This window comes from Scyliorhinus canicula, unplaced genomic scaffold (genome assembly GCF_902713615.1).
Source record: "Scyliorhinus canicula unplaced genomic scaffold, sScyCan1.1, whole genome shotgun sequence".
Taxonomy (NCBI): Eukaryota; Metazoa; Chordata; class Chondrichthyes; order Carcharhiniformes; family Scyliorhinidae; genus Scyliorhinus; species Scyliorhinus canicula.
This window is the reverse complement of record NW_024055461.1, coordinates 1,386,642-1,408,227: the sequence shown is the minus strand read 5'-3', so window position 1 is coordinate 1,408,227 and position 21,586 is coordinate 1,386,642. Positions and strand designations below refer to the sequence as shown.

Sequence of the window (21,586 nt, the reverse complement as noted above, 5' to 3'; positions counted from 1 at the left end):
TTTGTAAATCAGTTGTTTCATTTTATTGCCGGTATCAGCAACTTTTCATGCCTGGTAGTTGTTCCTTATCTTTACACTTTAGATTCTGGCTGCCTTCCTTAATTCATCAATAAAATCCATTGCTTCAAGATTTGTGAAATACTGTTTCCTTTCATATAACTTTTAAGAATTTAAGTCAATCCAAGGACTTTTCTAATTTGTAGATTATAATGAAGCTCCTATCTGTTCTCTTCCTTGTCTGTGAAGTTGTCTGCTTTCAAAACAGGCTGCTGCTGTTAACCCCTTGTGGGACTTCTCCCTTTGATTCATATATCCTCAGGCACTCTTATTGTTACTTTCATGTTTCAAATGTCATATTCTTCTGATTTTTCACAACAGGAGACATGGATTTCACAGGGGCAGGAAGGTTGTTAGATGTTTCGGGGTTTAGATGTTTTCAAAAGAATAGGGAGGGAGGTAAAAGAGGAGGGGGAGTGGCACTGTTCATTAGGGAGTGCATCACAGCTGCAGGAAAAGAGGTAGTTGAGGAGGGTTTGGCCACTGAGTCAGTTTGGGTGGAAGTCAGAAGCAAGAAAGGAACAGTCACTTTGTTGGGAGTTTTCTATGGACCCCCAATAGCAGCAAAGAGATAGAGGAACAGATTGGGTGGCAGATCATGGAAAAGTGCAGAAGTAACAGCGTTGTTGTCATGGGTGACTTCAACTTCCCTAATATTGACTGGAACCTCCTCAGTGCAAATGGTTTGGGTGGAGCAGATTTTGTCAGGTGTGTCCATGAAGGATTCCTGACTCAATATGTAGATCGGCCAACTAGGGGGGTGGCCATATTGGACTTGGTAACAAACCAGCCAGGTGTCAGATGTCTCGGTGTGTGAGCATTTTGGTGACAGTGACCACAACTCCTTGACCTTTACCATAGTCATGGAGAGGGATAGGAACAGACAGTATGGGAAGGTATTTAATTGGGGGAGGGGAAATTATACTGCTATTAGACAGGAGCTGAGGAGCATAAAGTGGGAACAATTGTTCTTGGGGAAATGCACAACAGTAATATGGGGGTTGTTTAAGGAGCACTTGCTGCGAGTGCTGAATAGTTTTGTCCCACTGAGACGAGGAAGGAATGGTAAGGTGAAGGAGCCTTGGATGACAAGAGAAGTGGAACTTCTAGTCAAGAGAAAGAAGGAAGCTTATGTAAGGATGAGGAAGCAAGGATCTGACTCTAGAGGGTTACAAGGTAGCCATGAAGGAACTCAAAAATGGATTTACGGGAGCTAGAAGGGGGTATGAAAAAGCCCTGGCGGGAAGGATTAGGGAAAACCCTAAGGCGTTCTACACTTATGGGAGAAATAAGAGGATGAACAGAGTGAGAGTAGGGCCGATCAGCGATAGTGGAGGGAACTTGTGCCTAGAGTCTGAGGATATGGGGGAGGCCCTAAATGAATATTTTGCTTCAGTATTCACTAGAGAGAGGGACCTTATTGCTCATGAGAACGGTGTGAACCAGGTTAATAGACTCGAACAGGATGATATTAAGAAGGAGGATGTCTGAAAATTTTGAAAAGCATCAGGATAGATAAGTCCCCTGGGCCTGATGGGAAATACCCAAGATTACAATGGGAAGCGACGGAGGAGATTGCTGCATCGTTGGTGATGATCTTTGCATCCTCACTCTCCACTGGAGTAGTATTGGATGATTGGAGGGAGGCGAATGTTGTTCCCCTGTTCAAGAAAGGGAATAGGGATATCCCTGGGAATTACAGGCCCATCATTCGTACGTCTGTGGTGAGCAAAATATTGGAAAGGATTCTGAGAGATAGGATTTATGATTATTTAGAAAAACATAGTTTAATTAAAGATAGTCATTATGGCTTTGTGAGGGGCAGGTCATGCCTCCCAAGCCTCAGTGAATTCTTTGAGAATGTGACGCGACACATTGATGAAGGTTGGGCAGTGGATGGATTTCACTAAGGCATTTGAAATGAAAAATGAAATGAAAATTGCTTATTGTCATGAGTAGGCTTCAGTGAAGTTACTGTGAAAAGCCCCTAGTTGCCACATTCTGGCGCCTGTTCGGGGAGGCTGTTACGGGATGGTAGGCTCCCCATGGTAGGCTCATTCAGAAAGTTAGGGGGCATGGGATACAGGGAAATTTGGATGTGTGGATACAGAATTGGCTGGCCGAAAGAAGACGGTGAGTGGTAGTGGATGGAAAGTATTCCGCCCGGAGGTCGGTGACCAGCGGTGTCCCGCAGGGATCTGTTTTGGGACCTCTGCTCCTTGTGGTTTTTATAAATGACTTGGATGAGGAAGTGGAAGGGTGGGTTAGTAAGTTTGCCGATGACACGAAGGTTGGGGGAGTTGTAGATAGTGTTGAAGACAGTGTTGAAGGTAGTTGTAGGTTACAACAGGACATTGACAGGATGCAGAGCTGGGCTGAGAAGTGGCAGCTGGAGTTCAACCTTGATAAATGTGAAGTGATACATTTTGGGAGGTCGAATATGAATGCTGAATACAGGGTTCAAGGCAGGATTCTTGAAAGTATGGAGGAACAGAGGGATCTTGGGGTCCACGTACACAGATCAGATCCCTCAAAGTTGCCACACAGGTTGATAGGGTTGTTAAGAAGGCGTATGGCATGTTGGCTTTCGTTAACAGGGGGATTAAGAGCCACGAGGTTTTGCTGCAGCTTTATAAAACCCTAGTTAGACCATACTTGGAATATTGTCTCCAGTTCCGGTCGCCTCATTATAGGAAGGATGTGGATGCTTTGGAGAGGGTACAGAGGCGATTTACCAGGATGCTGCATGGAATGGAGGACATGTATTATGAAGAAAGGTTGAGGGAGCTCGGGTTTTTCTCACTGGAGCGAAGAAGGAAGAGAGGTGACTTGATCAAGGTGTACAAGGTGATGAGAGGCATGGATAGAGTGGATAGCCAGAGACCTTTCCCCAGGAAATGGCTGTCACAAGGGGACAATTTTAAAGTGATTGGAGGAAGGTATAGGGGAGATGTCAGAGGTAGGTTATTTACAGAAAGAGTGGTGGGTGCGTGGAATGCACGGCCAGCGGAGGTGGTGGAGTCAGAGTCATTAGGGACATTTAAGCAACTCTTGGACAGGCACATGGACAGCAGTAAATTGAAAGGGTGTAGGTTAGGGTGATCTTTGATTAGGATAAATGGTCAGCACAACATTGTGGGCTGAAGGGCCTGTACTGTGCTGTACTGTTCTATGTTATATTTCAGAAGCAGGCTTTCTGGTGATTTTTATAAGGAAAGAAGGTTATTTACTATCACACTGTTTCCCCGGATGTTTGAACATCTCAAGTCTCTCGTCTCTTTCACACTCAATGACACAAACACAGAAATTAGGTACAGATCAAGTTGAAGCTGTAATTATGAAAATGGAATGTGTACTACAATCTGAATATGAAAATGAAATGAAAATCGCTTATTGTCACGAGTAGGCTTTAATGAAGTTGCTGTGAAAAGCCCCCAGTCGCCACATTCCGGCGCCTGTTCGGGGAGGCTGGTACGGGGAATTGAACCGTGCTTCTGGCCTGCCTTGGTCTGCTTTAAAAGCCAGTGATTTAGCCCAGTGTGCTAAACCAGCCCTAATATACTGCAGGCCTGTTTTATGTTGAGCTGTCCCTTTAGTTGGAGTGAAGCGTTTTTAGAAACAAATCATTACTGGGATCCACGGTAGCACCGTTGCTAATACAGCTGCTTCTCAGCGCCAGAGTCCCAGGTTTGATTCCTGCTTGGATGACTGTATATGCGGAGTCCGCACATCCTCCCGTGTCTGCGTGGGTTTACTCCGGGTGCTTTGGTTTCCTGCCGTATCCAAAGATGCGTACGTTAGGTGGATTGGCCATGCTAAATTGTCCTTAGTGTCCAAAAAGGTTAGGTGTGGTTACCGAGTTACGCGGATGGGGTGGAGGTGTGGGCTTTCCAAGGGTGCTCTTCCCAAGGGACGGTGCAGACTCGATGGGCCGAATGATTTCTTCCTGCACTGTAGATTATATGATCCATGAATTCTCATGAGGCTCTGAAGCTTCTTCGAGACGAATAGCCGGGAGAGTGGTTCTCCGGGCACTTTAAGAAGTCTCACAACATCAGGTTTATTTGAAATCACAAGCTTTCAGAGCGCTGCTCCTTCATCAGTGGAGGCAGGTTCACAAACACAGGATATATAGGAAGGAGTTGGGCTCCGAAAGCTAGTGATTCGAAACAAACCTGTTGGACTTTAACCTGGTGTTGTCAGACTTCTTACTGTGCTCACCCCAGTCCAACACCGGCAACTCCACAGTATATATCGGCAGAGTCACAATTGCGAGGTAATTACAGATTGGAATGTGAAGAATGGTTGGACTGCGAGTCTTTACAGGTACAAACAATGTGACTGGAATGAGGGATAATCACAGGTAATCGAGGGTAAAGAGGGATAATCACAGGTAATTGAGGGTAAAGAGGGATAATCACAGGTAATTGGGGCAGCACAGTAGCACAGTGGTTAGCATAGTTGCTTCACTGCTCCAAGGTCCTGGGTTCGATTCCTGGCTTGGGTCACTGTGTGGAGTCTCCACATTCTCCCCATGTGTGTGTGGGTTTCCTCCGTACACTCCGATTTCCTCCCACAGTCCAAAGATTAGGTGGATTGGCCATGCTAAATTGCCATTAGTACCCAAAAAAGGTTTGGTGGGGTTGCTGGGTTATGGGGCTGGAGTGGAGGTGGGGGCTTGGGTAGGATGCTCTTTCCAAGAGCCGGTGCAGACTTGTTGGGCCGAATGGCCTCCTTCTGCACTGTAAATTTGATGATTCAAGGTGTCAATTGTCTCAAGCCTGGACAGTTAATAAGATTCTGCAAATCCGGGCAGTATTGTGGGGGGGTCACACGTAATGTGACGTGAACCCGAAGTCCTGGTTGAGCCCTTCCTCGTGCGTGCGGAACTTGGTTACCTGATTCTGCGTTGTGTGTCTTGAAGGCCGCCTGGGAGAGCGCTTACCCAAAGATCAGAGGCTGAATGTCCTTGACTGCTGAAGTATTCCCCGACTGGAAGGGAACATTCCTGCCTGGCGATTGTCACATGATGTCTGTTCATCCGTTGTTGCAGCGTCTGCATGTCTCGCCAATGTAACACGCTTCAGGACATCTTTTCCTGCAGCGTATGAGGTAGATGGCGTTGGCCGAGTTGCATGAGCATGTACTGTGTACCTGGTGGGTGGTGTTCTCGCGCATAATGGTGGTATCCATGTTGATGATCCGGCGTGTCTTGCAGACATTGCCGTGGCAGGTTGTGTGGTGTCACTGTTCTCCTGAAGGCTTTTTGCTGCGAACAATGGTCTGTTTGAGGTTAGGCAGTTGTTTGAAGGCAAGTAGTGGGGGTGTGGGGATGGCCTTGCCGTGATGTTCTTCGTCATCGTTAGAACATAGAACATAGAACACTACAGCGCAGTACGGGCCCTTCGGCCCTCGATGTTGCGCCGACCTGTGAAGCCATCTGAAGCCTATCTGACCTACACTATTCTATTTTCATCCATATGTCTATCCAGTGACCACTTAAATACCCTTAAAGTTGGCGAGTCTACTACTATTGCAGGCAGGGCGTTCCACACCCCTACTACTCTCTGAGTAAAGAAACTGCCTCTGACATCTGTCCTATATCTCTCACCCCTCAATTTAAAGCTATGTCCCCTCGTGTTGGTCATCACCATCCGAGGAAAAAGACTCTCACTGTCCACCCTATCTAACCCTCTGACTATCTTATATGTCTCTATTAAGTCACCTCTCAGCCTTCTCCTCTCTAACGAAAACAACCTCAATTCCCTGAGCCTTTCCTCATAAGACCTTCCCTCCATACCAGGCAACATCCTAGTAAATCTCCTCTGAACCCTTTCCAAAGCTTCCACATCCTTCCTATAATGTGGTGACCAGAACTGCACGCAGTACTCCAGGTGTGGCCGCACCAGAGTTATGTACAGCTGCAGCATGACCTTGTGGTTCCGAAACTCAATCCCCCTGCTTATAAAGGCTAGCACACCATATGCCTTCTTAACAGCCCTATTAACCTGGGTGGCAACTTTCAGGGATTTATGTACCTGGATGCCGAGATCTCTCTGTTCATCTACACTACCAAGAATCTTGCCATTAGCCCAGTACTCTGCATTCCTGTTACTCCTTCCAAAGTGAACCACCTCACACTTTTCCGCATTAAACTCCATCTGCCACCTCTCAGCCCAGCTCTGCAGCTTATCTATGTCCCTCTGTATCCTATAACATCCTTCAGCACTATCCACAACTCCACCGACCTTCGTGTCATCTGCAAATTTACTAACCCATCCTTCTACACCCTCTTCCAGGTCATTTATAAAAATGACAAACAGCAGTGGCCCCAAAACAGATCCTTGCGGTACACCACTAGTAACTGAACTCCAGGATGAACATTTGCCATCAACCACCACCCTCTGTCTTCTTTCAGCTAGCCAATTACTGATCCAAACCGCTAAATCACCTTCAATTCCATACTTCCTTATTTTCTGCAATAGCCTACCGTGGGGAACCTTATCAAACGCCTTACTGAAATCCATATACACCACATCAACAGCTTTACCCTGATCCACCTGTTTGGTCACCTTCTCAAAAAACTCAATAAGGTTTGTGAGACATGACCTACCCTTCACAAAACCGTGTTGAGTATCGCTAATCAACTTGTTCTTTTCAAGATGATTATAAACCCTATCTCTTATAACCTTTTCCAACATTTTACCCACAACCGAAGTAAGGCTCACAGGTCTATAATTACCAGGGTTGTCTCTACTCCCCTTCTTGAACAAGGGGACAATATTTGCTATCCTCCAGTCTTCCGGCACTATTCCTGTCGACAAAGACGACATAAAGATCAAGGACAAAGGCTCAGCAATCTCCTCCCTGGCTTCCCAGAGAATCCTAGGATAAATCCCATCTGGCCCAGGGGACTTGTCTATTTTGACATTTTCTAAAATTGCTAACACCTCCTCCTTTTGAACCTCAATTCCATCTAGCCTGGTCGACTGAACCTGAGTGTTCTCCTCGACAACATTGTCTTTCTCCAGTGTAAACACTGACGAAAAATATCCATTTAATGCTTCCCCTATCTCCTCTGATTCCACACACAACTTTCCACTACTATCCTTGATTGGCCCTAATCTTACTCGAGTCATTCTTTTGTTCCTGATATACCTATAGAAAGCCTTAGGGTTTTCCTTGATCCTATCCGCCAACGACTTTTCGTGTCCTCTCCTCGCTCTTCTTAACTCTCCCTTTAGGTCCTTCCTGGCTAACTTGTAACTCTCAAGTGCCCTAACTGAGCCTTCATGTCTCATCCTAACATAAGCCTTCTTCTTCCTCTTGACAAGTGCTTCAACTTCCTTAGTAAACCACGGCTCCCTTGCTCGACAACTTCCTCCCTGCCTGACAGGTACATACTTATCAAGGACACGCAGTAGCTGTTCCTTGAAAAAGCTCCACATTTCGATTGTACCCATCCCCTGCAGTTTCCTTCCCCATCCTATACCTCCTAAATCTTGCCGAATAGCATCATAATTGCCTTTCCCCCAGCTATAATTCTTGCCTTGCGGTATATACCTATCCCTGCCCATTGCTAAAGTAAACATAACCGAGTTGTGATCACTATCACCAAAGTGCTCACCTACATCTAAATCTAACACCTGGCCGGGTTCATTACCCAGTACCAAATCCAATGTGGCCTCGCCCCTTGTTGGCCTGTCTACATACTGTGTCAGAAAACCCTCCTGCACACTCTGCACAAAAACTGACCCATCTATAGTACTCGAACTATAGTATTTCCAGTCAATATTTGGAAAGTTAAAGTCCCCCATAACAACTACCCTGTTACTCTCGCTCCTGTCAAGAATCATCTTTGCAATCCTTTCCTCTACATCTCTGGGACTATTCGGAGGTCTATAGACAACTCCCAACAGGGTGACCTCTCCTCTACTGTTCCTAACCTCGGCCCATACTGCCTCAGTAGACGAGTCCTCAAGCGTCCTTTCTACCGCCGTAATACTTTCCTTGATTAACAATGCCACACCCCCCCCTCTTTTACCATCTTCTCTGTTCTTACAGAAACATCTAAATCCTGGAACCTGCAACAACCATTCCTGTCCCTGCTCTACCCATGTCTCCGAAATCGCCACAACATCGAGATCCCAGGTACCAACCCATGCTGCAAGCTCACCCACCTTATTCCGGATGCTCCTGGCGTTGAAGTAGACACACTTCAAACCAGCATCCTGCTTGCCGGTGCCCTCTTTCGAACTTTTAACCCTATCCCTGACCTCACTACTCTCAACATCCTGTACACTGGGTCTACAATTTAGGTTCCCATCCCCCTGCTGAATTAGTTTAAACCCCCCCGAAGAGCACTAGCAAATCTCCCTCCCAGGATATTGGTACCCCTCTGGTTCAGGTGAAGACCATCCTGTTTGTAGAGGTCCCACCTACCCCAGAATGAGCCCCAATTATCCAGGAAACCAAAACCCTCCCTCCTGCACCATCCCTGTAGCCACGTGTTCAACTCCTCTCTCTCCTTATTTCTTACTTCGCTGGCACGTGGCACGGGTAACAACCCAGAGATAACAACTCTGTTTGTTCTAGCTCTCAGCTTCCACCCTAGCTCCCTGAATTTCTGTCTCAAATCCCCATCTCTCTTCCTACCTATGTCGTTGGTACCTATGTGGACCACGACTTGGGGCTGCTCCCCCTCCCCCTTAAGGATCCCAAAAACACGATCAGAGACATCACGAACCCTGGCACCTGGGAGGCAACACACCAACCGTGAGTCTCTTTCGTTCCCACAGAACCTCCTGTCTGTTCCTCTAACTATGGAGTCCCCAATGACAAGTGCTCTGTTCCTCTTCTCCCTTCCCTTCTGAGCAACAGGGACAGTCTCTGTGCCAGAGACCTGCGCCCTATTGCTTACCCCTGGTAAGTCGTCCCCCGCAACAGTATCCAAAACGGTATACTTGTTATAGAGGGGAACGACCACAGGGGATCCCTGCACTGCCTGCCGGTTCCCTCTGCCTCCCCTGACGGTAACCCATCTACTTTCTTCTTTTACCTGAGGTGTGACTACCTCCCTATAACTCCTCTCAATAATCTCCTCCGCCTCCCGAATGATCCGAAGTTCATCCAGCTCCAGCTCCAGGTCCCTAATGCGGCTCTCGAGGAGCTGGAGTTGGGTGCACTTGTTGAACGTTGACATGTTGAATGCTCCGAAGGAGATGTCGTAGTTTCTCCACTCCAGGGAAATACTGGACGACGAAGGGTATTCTGTCGGTTGTGTCCTGTGATCGTTTTCTGAGGAGCTCGGTGTGGCTTTTCATTCTGGCTCATTTCTTGCTCGGACATCCTGTTTAACCTTTACCCAGGTGTCTGCTTTACATATGGGTCCTGAGATCCTCCCCAAATGGTCAAGTTTATCTTGATTCAGGTTCTGTGCTGGAGACATGTCCTTGGCAGAGATAACAGGCCGTCACTGTCCTGTGTTTGTCAAGTCAGGAAACTTTCTTCACAATACATTTCTTAAGATTTTATAACACTATTGGACAATGATGTCTTACCTGGAGAAGGGAATATGCTTATTGACTGCTCACAACTGATTTCTGACTAACCCAGTTATTTCTAAGCTGTGAGCTTGTTTTCCTAATTTCTTGATTATAAACTGTAGATAACAAACTAAAGCCACCAGAATGATCACAATCAACAGTATTATTGATGGTGTCAGTTAAAACATGAATGTTGGTCCCACTGGACCAGGAGCTTTCCCTTGTGGACAGTGTGTGGAGCTGCTGAGCTCTCCTGAGCTGAGAGTGGAGCTGATTGAGCTGTCGGGCCTGCAGTGAACCTGGGATATCCGCTGTCTGGGATCGTTCCTCTTCATTCAGACTCCCAGCTGAAGCTGTTTCTGCAGTAAAATAGTTAACTTTGAATATCAATTCCAATGTAATCTTTGGAGCAAAATCTACAGCTTTAAATCAGTTGTAAAAAGAGAAAGATCTGAAAGTGACTGTTATTGACATCAAGGCACAATAAATGGTAGATTTTGGAAGGAAGATGGAGGTGAGGCTGTATATAAATGGTGCAATTTTAAACAGAGTGTAGCATCAATAATACCAGGGGGTAAATGTACAAAATTGATTTATTATGACAAGGGGAGTTGATGAAGCTGTTTAATACGGTCCTTGGTTAATTAATGTAGACATGGTGTACGAATGAAAGGAAGTAATCGTGAATCTTAGTAAATTACTGATTATCCAGCAGTGTGGAAAATTATCCAGGTATGTCCTGTACACAAAGAGCAGGTCAAACCCAGCCCATTACTGCCTCATCAGTCTTCTCTCAATCATCAGTAAAGTGATGGAGGGATCATCAACAGTGCTATCAAGTGGCACGTGCTCAGCAATAACCTGCTCATTGATGCCAGGTTGCGTTCTGGCAGGGTCACTCAGCTCCTGATCTCATTATGTCCTTGGTTCAAACATAGACAAAAGAGCTCAACTCCAGATGTGATCTGAGAGTGACTTATTGATACCACGGCAGTATTTGACCAAGTGTGGCATCAGGGAGTCCCAGCAAAATTACTGTCAATGGGAATCGGGTAAACTGTCCGCTGGTTGGAGTCACACCTGGCACAAAGAAAGATGGCTGTTGGAGGTCAATCATCTCAGCTTCAGGACATCACTGCAGGGGCTCCTCGGGGTCCTGTCCAAGGTCTAACCATCTTCAGCTGCTTCATGAATGACCTCCTTCCATCATAAGGTCAGAAGTGGGGATGTTACGGCACCACTCACGACTCCTCAGACACTGAAGCAGTTCATGTCCAAATGCAGCAACCTGGGCAATATCCGGGCTTGAGCTGACAAGTGGCAAGGAACATTCATGCTACGCAATTGCCAGGCAATGACCATCTCCAACAAGAGAGGAACTTATGATCACCCCTAAACATTTAAAGGCATTACCATCATTGAGTCCCATACTATCAACATCCTTGTGGTTACCATTGAACAGAAACTGAACTGGACTAGAGGTTGAAGAAGGCAACTCACCACCATCTTCTGAAGGCCAACTCGGGATGGGCAATAAATGCTGGCCCAACTAGCGACATCCATATCCTGTAAATGAATAAAACAATACAAATATATAAATACTGTGGCTACCAGAGCAGCTCAGAGGCGAGGAATCCTGCGGTGAGTAATTCACCTCCTGGCTCCGCAAGGCCACACCATCCAGGACAAACAAGCCCATTTGATTGGCACCCCATCCACAAATATTCAATCCCTCCACAATTGACGAACAATGACAGCCATGTGTACTGTCTACAAGTTGCCCTATAGTAATTCACCAAGGCTCCTTAGCACCTTACAAACCCATGACCTCCACCATCAAAAGAGACAATAGCAGCAGGTACCTGATAAAAGGTATGGATAAATTAGACGTGGAGCGGATGCTTCCTCTTGTGGGGCATTGTAGAACGAGAGGTCATTGTCTCAAGATAGGGATAGCAAATTTCAAATAGAGATAGAATAGAGATGGAATTTACATTGCAGAAGGAGGCCATTCGGCCCATCGAGTCTGCACCGGCTCCTGGAGAGAGCACCCTACCTAAGGACCTCCACCCTATCCCCATAACCCAGTAACCCACCCAACACTAAGGACAATTTTGGACTGTAAGGGAAACTTATCATGTCCAATCCACCTAACCTGCACGTCTTTGGACTGTAGGGGGAAACCGGAGCACCTGGAGGAAACCCACGTACACACGGGGAGGATGTTCAGACTCCGCACAGACAGTGACCCAAGCCAGAATCGAACCTGGGACCCTGGAGCTGTGAAGCAATTGTGCTATCCACAATGCTACCGTGCTGCCCAAATGAGGAGAAACTACTTCTCAAAGGGTCATCATAAATCTGTGGACTTCGCTACTGAAGAGTGTGGTGGGTGCTGGGACAGTCAATAAATTTAAGGAGGAGGTGGACAGATTTTTTTTTAAATTCCCAATTAAGGGGCAATTTACCATGACCAGTCCACCTACCCTGCACAGTTTTGGGTTGTGAGGGTGAGACCCACACAGAGATGGGGAGAATGTGCAAACTCCACATGGACAGTGACCCTGGGCTGGGACTAAACCCAGGTCCTCGGCGCAGTGAAGCAGCAGTGCTAACCACTGCGCCATCGTGTGGCCCTCCAAATTTTTAATTAGTAATGGATAGACGGGTTATGGTGAAAGTGCAGGACAGTGGAGATGGATTTACATGTTATGGTGAAAGGGCAGGACAGTGGAGATGGATGGACGGGTTATGGTGAAAGGGCAGGACAGTGGAGATGGATTTACATGTTATGGTGAAAGGGCAGGACAGTGGAGATGGATTGACGGGTTATGGTGAAAGGGAAGACAGTGGAGATGGATTGATGGGTTATGGTGAACAGGCAGGACAGTGGAGATGGATGGACGGGTTATGGTGAAAGGGAGGACAGTGGGGATGGATTGACGGGTTATGGTGAAAGGGAGGACAGTGGAGATGGATTGACGGGTTATGGTGGAAGGGAGGACAGTGGAGATGGATTGATGGGTTATGGTGAAAGGGAGGACAGCGGAGATGAGGCCATGATAAGATCAGCCATGATCGTATTGAATGGGAGAGCCCTCTCGAGAGGCTAAATTGCCTACTCCTGGTTCTCGTGTTCTCGGAAAGAACTGTAGCCCTGTAGGTAACAGCACCTCAAGCACAAAACTGGTGTTCTTGATTAATAAGAGGATATCTCTTTTTCCTAATGTTCTCCAATTAAGGGGAAATTTAGCATGACCAATCCACCACCCCTGCACAAAGATGGGTTGTGGGGGTGAAACCCGCGCAGACACTGGGAGAATGTGCAAACTCCACATGGACAGTAACCTGGGGCCAGGATCAAACCTGAGTCCTTGGCACCGTGAAGCCACTGGGCCACCATATCACCCGAAAAGTGGATTTCTTGATTAATAAGGGTTCAGGGATAATGGGGAGAAGGCAGGACACTAAGGGGCAATTTAGCATAGCGAATCCACCGAACCTGCATTGGTGGGAGAAAACCGGAGAACCCAGAGGAAACCCACGCAGACACAGAGAGAAAGTGCGATCTCCACACAGTCACCTAAGGCCAGAATTGAACTCGAGTCTCTACTGCTGTGAGGCAACAGTGCTAAGCACTGTACCACCCAACATCTGTGGATATTAAGGGGCAATTTAGCATTGCCAATCCACCTAACCTGCACATCTTTGGACTGTGGGAGCAAACCGGAGCACCCAGAGGAAAAACACACAGACATGGGGAGAAAGTGCGATCTCCACACAGTCAACCAAGGCCGGAATTGAATTTGAGTCTCTGGCACTGTGAGGCAACAGTGCTAATCACTGTGAGACAAGAATACTAACCACTGTGAGGCAAGAATGCCAACCACTGTGAGGCAACAATGCCAACCTGTGTGAGACAACAATGCTCACCACTGTGAGGCAACAATGCTAACCACTGTGAGGCAACAATGCTAACCACTGTGAGGCAACAATGCTAACCTGTGTGAGACAACAATGCTCACCACTGTGAGGCAACAATGCTAACCACTGTGAGGCAACAATGCTAACCACTGTGAGGCAACAATGCTAACCACTGTGGCACCAAAATGCTTCACTGAAATATTTAACTCAAATACTTAACTCAGTCACCCCACCCTCTGAGTTTACATTTGACTGGAGCTGCTGTCTTGGAAAACGTTTGGGAATTTGAAATTCTCCCTCAATTCCTACTTCATCTTTCTGATGGATAACCATAGGAGGCCATTCAGCCCATCGAGTCTGCACTGACTCACTTAAGCCCTCACTTCCCCCCTATTACTGTAACCCAATAACCTCTCCCAACCTTTTTGGTCACTAAGGGCAGTTTATCATGGCCAATCCACCTAACCTGCACGTCTTTGGACTGTGGGAGGAAACGGAGCACCCGGAGGAAACCCACGCAGATACAGGGAGAACGCGCAAACTCCGCACAGACAGTGACCCAGCGGGGAATCGAACCTGCACTGTGAACACTTGTGATGCCCATGAAGGGTCTGTGGACATGGATTTCTGTATAACCTGGTTCCTAGTTTTATTAATTTCTCGATTCTCCCCCAATATCCACATCGCAGGAAAAAATCACGAGTCTCTAATTAGGGTATTCGATGTTGGTGTATTTACCCAGCACTCCCCCCAGTAGTGAATGTCCCCTATTGACACCAGAGGACCATCAGTATGGGAGCATGCGCAGTAGCGCCCAGTATGGGAGCACGCGCACTGTGAGTAATGGTCAAGGGGGGGTGGTGTTGTTTTGTCGTCTCTGCATCAGGGAAGGATTCGGAAACTTTGAAGGAGCGATGGAGCCGGATCTGGATAGGGAGGGTTTCTAAAGAACTGGTGAGAGCCTCAAACCCCGAATGAGACTCTGCAGGTCCCGCGTTTCCAGCTCCGAGTCTTTTTTCCCCACAACCAGATTCCGGTTAAAGGTCATCATTTTAGGTCAGCATAGAGCGCATGCGCCGCATGACGTCACAGTGAGTAGGCGGAGCTTCAGGGTTTCAGTTATCACCGGGTCCTTTTGTCCGGCATGTTTAACAATGGGCAACAAGTTTTTAAACAACTCTGATGTACGGGGCCTCCAGGAGTCTTTGGGCCATATATTTATATTCAGTGAGAGGTTAGAATCTCCGTATAGTCACCTGAAGGAACTACTTCTCCACTTTGTTTGCACTTCGACCCCACACTCCTAATCCCTGTCTGCCTAGTGTGGAGGGGACTGGGTAAGTCAGAGGATCTGCTCCTGGACCTGCTCTTGGGCCTGGTTAAAACAGCAATTTACAGAGTGGCAGGGGTAACTCTGGCTGTCGGCCCCTTTTCTGTGCCCGGATGGTCCTGGAAAGGGAGCGTGTGGTGTCTGCCAGAACACTTGAGACCTTCCACACTGGTGGATACCTTAGGGTGCAGAATGTCTCATAAACACTGGAAACAACATTCTGGTTTAGATTTTTAAATAAATTTAGTGTACCCAATTCATTTTTTCCAATTAAGGGGCAATTTAGCGTGGCCAATCCAGCTACCCTGCACATCTTTGGGTTGTGGGCACAAAACCCACGCAAACAAGGAGAGAATGTGCAAACTCCACATGGACAGTGACCCAGAGCTGGGATCGAACCTGGGACCTTGGTGCCGTGAGGCAGCAGGGCTCACCCACTGCGCCACTGTGCTGCCCAACTTTCTGGTTTAGTTGAGAAGCACAAGTTTAGGAAACGAGAGAGAAAAAATCCATAGAAACTGAAATTGTCTGTTTGGAATTCCTATCCTGTACTAATGGTAATCCTGACACTGTCAATGTCTTTTACAAGGTACAAGAGGACGTTGATTTGCAGATGGGAAACTCAAACCAAACATCACATTGAGATCTGACAGAGTCACTCAATTCATCAGGACCTGAATATCATCGGTCTTTGAATGTGGAAGGAGAAATGTTTGTCTGTTCTGTCCGTGGGAAAAGATTTCAAACATCAGTGTGACTGGAAAAGCCCCGAGACCCACACACACCTGAGTGAGAGTGATCCAGTGAACTGACTGTGGAAAGAGCTTTAACCAGTTACACAGCCTGAAAAAACATCACCCCATTCACAGCGGAAAGAAACCGTACACGTGTTCTGTGTGTGGACGAAGCTTCAACTGATCATCCAACCTGGAGAGACAAGGACATGAACACCATGGAAAAACCGTGGAAATGTGGGGACTGTGGGAAGGGATTTAATTACCCATCCCTGCTGGAAATGCATCGACGCAGTCACACTGGAGAGAAGCCGTTCACCTGCTCCACGTGTGGGAAGGGATTCATTCAGTCATCCCACCTGCGGACCCACCAGCAAGTTCACATTGATGAGGGGCTGTTTAACCAGTCAGACTGTGATAACAACTCTAAAAGCTCAGAGGACCTGGTCAAGCACCAGGTTGTTCGCACTGAGGGGCAGTTCAGCTGCTCTCACTGTGGGAAGCTGTTTAAACGATCACAGACACTCATTGAACATGAACACACTCACACCGGGGAGAGACCATTCACCTGCTCTGTGTGTGGGAAGGGGTTCACTCAGTCTTCCAGCCTCCAGAAACACCAGCGAGTTCACACTGGGGAGAGGCCATTCACCTGCTCCTTATGTGGAAAAGGATTCATTTCTTTAACCAGCCTCAGATCACACCAACTTGTTCACTCGGATAAGAAACCTTTCCAATGCTCTGAATGTGGGAAGAGTTTTAAATTCACAAATGTTCTGCTGAGACACCAGCAGATTCACACTGGGGAGAGGCCGTTCACCTGCACTGACTGTGGGAAGGGATTCACTTGCTCATCCCACCTGGTGATGCACCAGCGGGTTCACACTGGGGAGAAACCGTTCACCTGCTTAAAGTGTGGGAAGGGATTCAGTGTCTCATCCAACCTGCTGACACACCAGCGCACTCACACTGTGGATAAACCCTTCATTTGCTCCGAATGTGGGAAGGGATTCGTTTGTACAGCCTACTTACTGAGTCACCAGCGGATTCACACTGGGGAGAGGCCATTCTCCTGCTCTGACTGTGGGAAGGGATTCACTCGCTCATTCCACCTGCTGGCACACCAGCGGGTTCACACCGGGGATAAACCATTTACCTGCTCCAAGTGTGGGAAGGGATTCACTCAGTCATCCCATCTGCTGACACACCAGCAAGTTCACACTGGGGATAAACCATTTATCTGCTCTGACTGTGGAAATGGATTCACTTGTAGATCTAATTTACTGACACACCAGCGGGTTCACACTGGGGAGAGGCCGTTCACCTGCTCGGAGTGTGGGAAGAGATTCACTCGCTCATTCCACCTGCTGACACACCAACGCACTCACACTGTGGATAAACCCTTCATTTGCTCCGAATGTGGGAAGGGATTCGTTTGTGCAGCCTACTTACTGAGTCACCAGCGGATTCACACTGGGGAGAGGCCGTTCACTTGCTCCGAGTGTGGGAAGAGATATACTCGCTCATTCCACCTGCTGGCACACCAACGCAGCCACAGCAAGGGGAGACCGCAGGGGTTGGATTCTGCAGTTATTGCTGCTGTTAATCACATCCCGGACTGAACCTTCAGCATTCTGATTGTTGGGAGTTTATTTCTGATAATAATCCCTATTACTGGGTTGGGTTGAAAATCCTCTGGATAAATGTCAAGTGAACTAATATTGTTTCAGACACACAGTCGGGACCTTCATTTCTTCAGGATAAGAGGAGATTAACTGATGTTCTGATACAGACTGCTGCATTTTGGGAACTTTTCTGATAATAATCCCTATTACTGGGTTGGGGTTGAAAATCCTCTGGATAAATGTCAAGTGAACTAATATTGTTTCATGCACACAGTCGAGACCTTCATTTCTTCAGGATAAGAGGAGATTAATTGATGTTCTGATACAGACTGCTGCATTTTGGGAACTTTTCTCCTTTCTAACTCCGGGTTATTTCAGTTCTGACACCTTGAGTTACTCCATGGACTATTCCCAGCTCTGCATTCCTCCCAGAGTGTCTCTCTTAGTCTTGGGATCCAGGGACGTTATTGTGATGTGACAGTGAGTAGGCGGAGGGATCACTAAACATAAAACAGAGTAATTTGCACTGATGTGCTTGTCTCCCCAATTATTTTTTGTTTTTAAAAGTAATTTTTATTCAAATTTTAACCAACAAAACAAAGAAAAACAGTAACCATTTTGATGAACCCGGCCATGTTGTTGATCCAGGATTCCGCGCTTGGGGGCTTCACATCCTTCCACTGTAAAAGAATCCTGCGCCGGGCTACCAGGGGCGCAAAGGCCAGAATACCGGCCTCTTTCACCTCCTGCGTTCCCGGCTCCAATGCTACCCTGAAAATTGCAAGCCCGCAGCCCGGCTCCACCCTGGAGCCAACCACCCTTGACAACGTCCCCGCAACACCCCTCCAAAAGCCCTCCAATGCAGAACACGCCGAGAACATGTGGGTGTGGTTTGCTGGGCTCCCCAAACACCTGCCACACCTGTCCTCTCCCCCAAAGAACCGGCTCAGCCTGGTCCCAGTCATATGCGCCCTATGCAGCACCTTTAGGTGGATTAGACCAAGCCGTGCGCAAGAGGAGGAATCTAACCTCCCCAAAGCATCTGCCCACGTCCCCTCGTCAATCTCCTCTCCCAGCTCCTCCTCCCACATCTTTCAGCTCTTCCACCGAGGCCTCCTCCCCTTCCTGCATCACTTGGTAGATTGCCGAGATCCTCCCCTCTCCAACCCACGTCTCCGAGAGCACCCTGTCCTGAACCCCCCTTGGCGGCAACAGTGGAAACTCCGCCACCTGCCGCCTAACAAACACCCTAATCTGCATATACCTGAAGATATTCCCTGAGGGTAGACCCCACCTCCCCTCCAACTCCTCTAAGGTTGCAAACCTCCCACCGAGAAGGAGGTCCCCCATCCGCCTGATACCTGCCCTGTGCCAGCTCGAAAACCCTCCATCCATCCTCCCTGGTACAAACCGGTGGTTCCCCCATAGCGGGGACCAAAGTGAAGCCTTCACCTCCCCCCTATGCCGCCTCCACTGCCCCCATCTTTTGAGGGTAGCCACCACCACCGGACTCGTAGTATACCTTGCCGGGGGGAGCGGCAGCGGCACCATCACCAGCGCCTCTAGGCTCGTGCCCACACAGACGCCGCCTCCAACCTCTTCCATGCCGCCCCCTCCCCCTCCATCACCCACCTACGTATCATCCCCACGTTCGCAGCCCAGCAGTACCCACACAGGTTGGGCAGCGCCAACCCCCCCCCCCCCACTTCCCTACCCCGCTCCAGGAATACCCTCCTCACCCTCGGGGTCTTCTGCGCCCACACAAACCCCATAATGCTCCTCCTGACCCTCCTGAAAAAAGCCTTCGGGATCATGATAGGTAGACACTGGAAGAGGAACAGAAACCTTGGGAGCACCGTCATTTTGACCGACTGGACCCTGCCCGCTAGGGAGAGTGCCAACACATTGTCTCCCCAATTATTGATGATGTTGTTGTTTGTGGAACGTCCTGCTCTGATTTATTTAATTGTTCGCCACCATTTACGACTGGATGTCGCCAGGCTGCACAATGGCAGTGGTTAGCACTGCTGCCTCACAGCGCCAGGCACCAGGATCTAATTCTGACCTTGGGTGGCTGTCTGTGTGGAGTTTGCACATTCTCCCCATGTCTGTGTGGGTTTCCTCCGGGTGCTCCGGTTCCCTCCCACAGTCCAAAGATGTGCAGGTTAGGTAAATTGCACTTAGGTGGGGTTAGGGGATAGGGTGGGGTTTGGGCTTAGATGGGGTTCTCTTTCAGAGGGTCAGTGCAGACTTGATGGGTTGAATAGCCTCCTATACTGTAGGGATTCAATGACTGCAGCTTTGATCTGATCAGTTTTTGGGATTGTTTACTCCTGCCTCGATCAAGCTGTTTCCGCTGCTTAGCATGCTAATGGTCCCATGCTATAGGGTCACCAGATTGGAATCTGCTTTAGGAATACCTGGTGCTGCTCCTGACATGTTCTCCTCCACTCCATGTTGAACCAGAGTTGGTCCCTTGGCTTGATGGTAATGGCAGAGTGAGGGATATGCCGGCCGATGAGGTTTGATTGTAATTGAATATTAAGCTGCTGATGGCCCACAGCTCCTCTTGGATACCTTGTTTTATCGAGGTGTGTTCTGAATCTACCCCATTTAGCACAGTGATAGTGTTACACAGGACAATGGAGGGTATCCTCAGTGTGAAGATGGGACTTTGTCAACCAAGGTCACAAGAATATTGTTTTTTCTATTCCAAAATGAACAAGAGAAATACATCACATAGCCCGAGGCCAGGACAAAGTTACACTTTAATGGTTTAATTACAGGGCAACTGCTGCGAATCCCATAAAGGTTGGGTGAGCTACAGTCTGGAACCGTTAGCTCCCCAGCCATTGGTTGACTCCCAGTGGGTCAGAATGGAGGAGAGTTTGTGTAGGGGGTCAGGATTGAAGGCGTTAGCAACAGCGCCGCTCCTGACGGCCCCAGGGAAATACTCAGGGAGTCCGGTAGTAATAGCTTTGTTGCGAATTTGGAGGAAGTTTCACCAGCATTTCGGGTTGGGGGCAGGGGCAAGGGAAAGGCCGATTCGGGGGAACCATAGATTTGGGCCAGGGAAGAGGGATGGAAATTTTCAGAGATGGGAGGAGAAAGGAATTAAGGCACTGAAAGATATGCAGGTTTGAGACCTTGCCAGAAAGGAGATACAGAGCTTTCCGATAGAGCTGACTTCCACATTGCTGGAGGAGGTGCTGACAACAGGGGGACTGGAGCAGGGGGTAGTGTCGGCAATTTACATGGCTATTTTGGAAGAGAAGGCACCGCTGGATGGGATCAAGGCAAAGTGGGATGAAGAGTTGGGAGAGGGTATGGAGGAGGGGTTCTGGTGTGAGGTGCTCCGGAGGGTGAACGGCTCCACCTCGTGCGCGAGGTTGGGGCTGATGCAGCTGAAGGTGGAGCACACCTCATATGGGCGAGGAGGAGCCGGCTTTTTGAGGGGGTAGAAGATGTGTGTGAACGTTGCGGGGGGGGGGGGGGGGGGGGGGGTGCAAATCACGTTCATATGTTTTGATTCTGTCCAAAAATGGAGCATTACTGGAAGGAGGTTTTTAGGGTAATCTCTAAAGTGGTGCACGTGAAACTGGACCCAGGCCCTCGGGAGACCATGTTCGGGGTATCGGACCAGCCAGCGTTGGAAACGGGTACGGAGGCAGATGTTGTAGCCTTCGCCTCATTGAGAGCCCAAAGGCGGATACTGTTAGGGTGGAGACCAACCTCTCCACCCTGTGCTTTGGCGTGGCGGGGGGGGGGGGGACCTGCTGGAATTCTTAACTCTTGAGAAGGTCAAATTTGAACTGAGGGGAAGGATGGAGGGCGTTCTGCAATTCATGGGCGTTATTCATTTTTATTCATTATACACGTCCGAGAATTGGATTACATCGAACATTGGGGGTGGGGCTGCTGGGAGGGTTGGAGGAGGGGCCTTTATGTTATAATGGTGACTTTGGGTGATTCCTGATTCCTTTTTGTCATTTGTTTATGTTAATATGCGGGCTAATGTTTGGGGGCTTAGTGGGAGGATGGGATTGGTGTTATTGATATGGGGATTGACATTGCATTCATTACTGATTGTTCTTTATTGTTGGTGAGTGTAAATTTGGGAGAAAAGGTGAAAAAGGAGAATAAAAATATTTATTTAAAAAACACCCCAGCCATTGATAATTAACCGTTATACTTCGGTCTGAGGCCTGTTGTGTGAAGAAAACTGAGGTTTCAAACCTTCAACCTTGTGTCTGAAATTAGTTTAACCTTTAACTTGTAGTTTCTGGAAAGAAGCAGTACTTTCTGTCACAGTATCTAACCACCTTTGGTTTGTGAACTTAAAGAATTTAAGTTCTACAGTTAGTTTTCATA

General features: G+C 48.0%; 2 protein-coding genes across 3 annotated transcripts in view; one reads left to right on the top strand and one right to left on the bottom strand.

The window, feature by feature from the left end:
* The window catches only part of LOC119959618 (gastrula zinc finger protein XlCGF57.1-like), a 45,470-nt gene extending 27,687 nt beyond the window's left edge, over positions 1-17,783 (top strand). Inside the window, exon 4 of the mRNA XM_038787818.1 lies at positions 16,385-17,783. Coding sequence (XP_038643746.1) covers positions 16,385-17,212 — 828 coding nt within the window. The 3' untranslated portion in view covers positions 17,213-17,783. The remainder of the gene's footprint in view (positions 1-16,384) is intronic.
* The window catches only part of LOC119959604 (zinc finger protein 239-like), a 39,461-nt gene that overhangs the window by 583 nt on the left and 17,292 nt on the right, over positions 1-21,586 (bottom strand). Inside the window, exons 2-3 of one of the 2 annotated variants that reach the window (XM_038787793.1) lie at positions 11,103-11,168; positions 9,796-9,961 (exon numbers count right to left, since the gene is read on the bottom strand). In XM_038787793.1, the coding sequence (XP_038643721.1) occupies positions 9,938-9,961; positions 11,103-11,168 (90 nt within the window). In that variant the 3' untranslated portion in view covers positions 9,796-9,937. Of the gene's footprint in view, positions 1-9,795; positions 9,962-11,102; positions 11,169-21,586 lie in introns of those variants that run through there. The other variant, XM_038787792.1, reaches the window with a different exon arrangement.